The sequence below is a fragment of the Fulmarus glacialis genome, unplaced genomic scaffold, assembly GCF_000690835.1.
Source record: "Fulmarus glacialis isolate BGI_N327 unplaced genomic scaffold, ASM69083v1 scaffold10883, whole genome shotgun sequence".
NCBI classification, from domain to species: Eukaryota; Metazoa; Chordata; class Aves; order Procellariiformes; family Procellariidae; genus Fulmarus; species Fulmarus glacialis.
This window is the reverse complement of record NW_009201069.1, coordinates 1053-4321: the sequence shown is the minus strand read 5'-3', so window position 1 is coordinate 4321 and position 3269 is coordinate 1053. Positions and strand designations below refer to the sequence as shown.

The 3269-nt window shown below is 39.6% G+C and overlaps 1 protein-coding gene across 1 annotated transcript; it reads left to right on the top strand.

The window, feature by feature from the left end:
• Positions 1–662: 662 nt before the first annotated feature.
• Positions 663–2965, top strand: LOC104073879 (alpha-1-antitrypsin-like; the record flags this gene model as incomplete). The annotated part of the gene is made up of 3 exons (XM_009573811.1): positions 663–1317; positions 1989–2259; positions 2818–2965. Coding segments are annotated over exons 1-3 (1074 nt in total), but the record flags the coding sequence as incomplete, so codon positions are not given.
• Positions 2966–3269: the final 304 nt, after the last annotated feature.

Genomic DNA, 3269 nt, shown 5'->3' with positions numbered 1-3269 from the left:
TTATGCATGTTACTGAGAGTCAATAAACTTTCTCAATTTATCCTCAATTTCCTGAAACATTTAACGTAATGTTTTGAAATAATATAGTTCTTGAGTTCAGAGCTGCTACACAAGAGGCAGAAAGATATAAACACTTTATATCATTTAGATGGCTTTTATTCACAGCTATAACTGACATTATCTCTGTATCACTGCAGTGCTTGAAAACCCAAGTCATAACAAGACCATGGGTACTATAGAAACATATCGGCAAAAGACGGTCCCTCTGCCAAAGTACTTACCAAATACATGGGGGCCAATAGGTGAACTCAGCCGTGCATCCAAAGCCACCTAGGAGTCCAATGAGGCCATGCTGGTCATAGGCAAGAACTATTTCAGACATAATGCCTCACAAAAGCCTACAGAACATAATTATTTCCTGGAGATGTCATATTAATATCTTCCTTCCTTTGCTCATTGGTTGGAAACTGACAGAACTGACTAGAAATAGACTATCCAGGAAAGCAAGTAGAAGAGTATTTCTAAATAGAGCAGTAATCCTGAAGAATGACATCTGAAAATCAGTATCTAGAATACAAAAACTATTTTTATGCAGGAAAGATAAAATTCTCTAGATCTAAAAGTTGCTCTATTCTTTCTTAACAGAACTGTTCAGAAAGCAAATGAAGTCTACATTGTATTTGTGTTTGTTGTTTCTTGGACTTCAAGTCCACGGTCAACTTAAGTCCAACCTCAATGATGGACAGCAGGAACAAAAAATACCCCATTCCCCAGAAGACTATTCCCCAGCTGAAGGTGAAAACTTGGCTCATGGCAAGATAGCCCCCAGCAATGCTGACTTCGCATTTAGGTTTTACAAGCAGGTCAGAGAGGAGGCGGGCAACAAGAACATTTTCTTCTCTCCTTTGAGCATCTCCACTGCCTTTGCAATGCTCTCCCTGGGGGCCAGATCAAACACACTCCGTCAGTTGCACAAAGGCCTTGCCTTCAACCTGACAGAGATGGAGGCGCAGGAGATCCATGAGGGATTTCAGCGTGTCCTCCTGCTGCTGAACGACCCTCACCGAGAAGTCCAGTTGAGCATGGGCAATGCCCTGTTCATAGACGATCGACTGAAACTGCTCCAAAAATTTTTGAATGATGTCACAAATTTTTATTATTCTGAAGCTATTTCTAGTAACTTCCAGAATTCTCCAGAGGCTATAAAGGAAATCAATAACTACATAGAAACAAAAACCCATGGGAAAATTGTTGATTTACTCAAGAGTCTTGATCCAGACACCATGATGGTTCTGGTTAACTACATTTTCTTTAAAGGTGAGTGACAAACATGGGTAGCAGTTATGCATAAGCCCTGGAAGTCTTATCCAGATCTAAGAAATGTGGTGTTTTTCACACTGTGAACCTATTCTATCATCTAATTTAAAATACGTCTTTCTACTTTTAAATGACATAAGGAAATATTTGAAAGCCAAGTATGAAGAATCATTTTCTATGAGAGTAAAAAAAAAGAAAGAAAAAAAAAGAACCTGTAGAAGTACTGATCAATGTCATATCAATTTTAAGCCAGGTTCAGAGCTGAAAATATTCAGAAGGGATGAGCTTGGGAACTTATAATCATTTGTTGAAAGGCACAGGTGTTTGGCTGTGCAGGACATGGTCAAACATGGATGACACTTGTATGAAAGGAATAAGCCTGGAGCCTGTATACTGGGAGTGGAAGTTTTACCATTGCCTTAGCAGGCAAAGGCTCAGGTCTTTTCCACGGCAACCCTCAGCCTATATTTTTACTGTGTGATTTTTATTAGAAACATTGAAATGATGTAAAGCTTCTTTTTATGGCCAGGGAACAAGCATCCTTAAACTGAGATAGGCTTCTTGTTGCCTTTACGGTTCAAAAATAGTATTTAAGCATCAACTAATGTGACATGCCTTTATTAGTCTCTTTTTCAGTTTATTCAATTCTATACTCATTCTTTTATCAAAAGGCTACTGGGAAAATCCTTTCAGTAATTTGACCACCAGGGACGATGACTTCTTGTTGGATGTCAAGAATTCTGTTAAGGTCAAAATGATGCATCAAAACAAAGCCTTTAATATCCATAGGGATGAGAAGTTGTCTTGCTGGGTAGTAGAAGTCCCATACAAAGGAAATGCTGCTGCATTGTTTGTTCTGCCTGATGAAGGGACAATGAAGCAGGTGGAGGATGCTCTGCTAAAAGAAACAGTGTCTAACTGGATGCAATCACTTGAAAAAAGGTAATCTTTTAACTGCTGCTTTGTTTAAATATCAAAAAGGCCATAACTACTCATCCAGGCAAAGTAAAGATTAGGATGCCACAATGAGTTGCTAAGCACAGCTCTGAGGAACAAGCATTACATAGTTTCTTTAAATCACATAAGGTATCGGGCAATTTTGTACCTAAGGGGAACCCTATCCTCAGCTCCCCCAGTCACAACAGTGGGAGTGCTACCAGCTGTGAGGATCCTGCACACGGGTACACTGCCCTCAGGAGCCTGCCTTGAGTAGGAAGAATCCAGTTCAAAAGAAAATACAATTTCTTTTTCTTCAGTCTGGATGATACTTTCTAACCAGTCACTTTCATAAACCAGCACTGTGACCCTGCACCACTGATCAGGCTGTGGCTAGTGGGACAGGTACCTCAATTTCTGCTTTTCTAACATGGGATTTATCACTGTCTTAGAAAGCCAAGCCTTAGCTCCACAGGTATTTGGGATGGGTGTATACCTGCAACAGCTATTGCATTGAGGGATCTTGCAATAATAAACTCACATTTTTTGTTTCTTTTTGAAAAGAAAAATCTACCTGGACCTTCCAAAATTCTCCATCTCTGGCTCCTATGATGTTAAGAGCCTGTTTGAGAAAATGGGTGTGACAGAGGTGTTCAGTGACCAGGCTGATCTCTCTGGAGTGGCAGATAAAACTCTTCTGAAGGTTTCCAAAGTAAGTATGCAAACAGAGATGGTAATCAAGAGATTTGTCTGCCTTTCTTACACGCAGGTTTTATCTCCGCAAATAGGCTGATCCCACTTCTGGAGTATAGTCATGGCTCATTGATGGTAATAAAGGAAGGAGAAGGTTAGGGATTAAATGGCTGTTGTTCCTACAGTTTAATATTAAATTGTTTACTGCACAGTGATCCTGCAAATTCACTTGAAAGTCTCTTAAGAAGAAAACAGATCTGGAGAGAATGACAGGAATAATTTCACAAAAAGCTGGTGTAAGATAATTAATCCATGACAAGAGT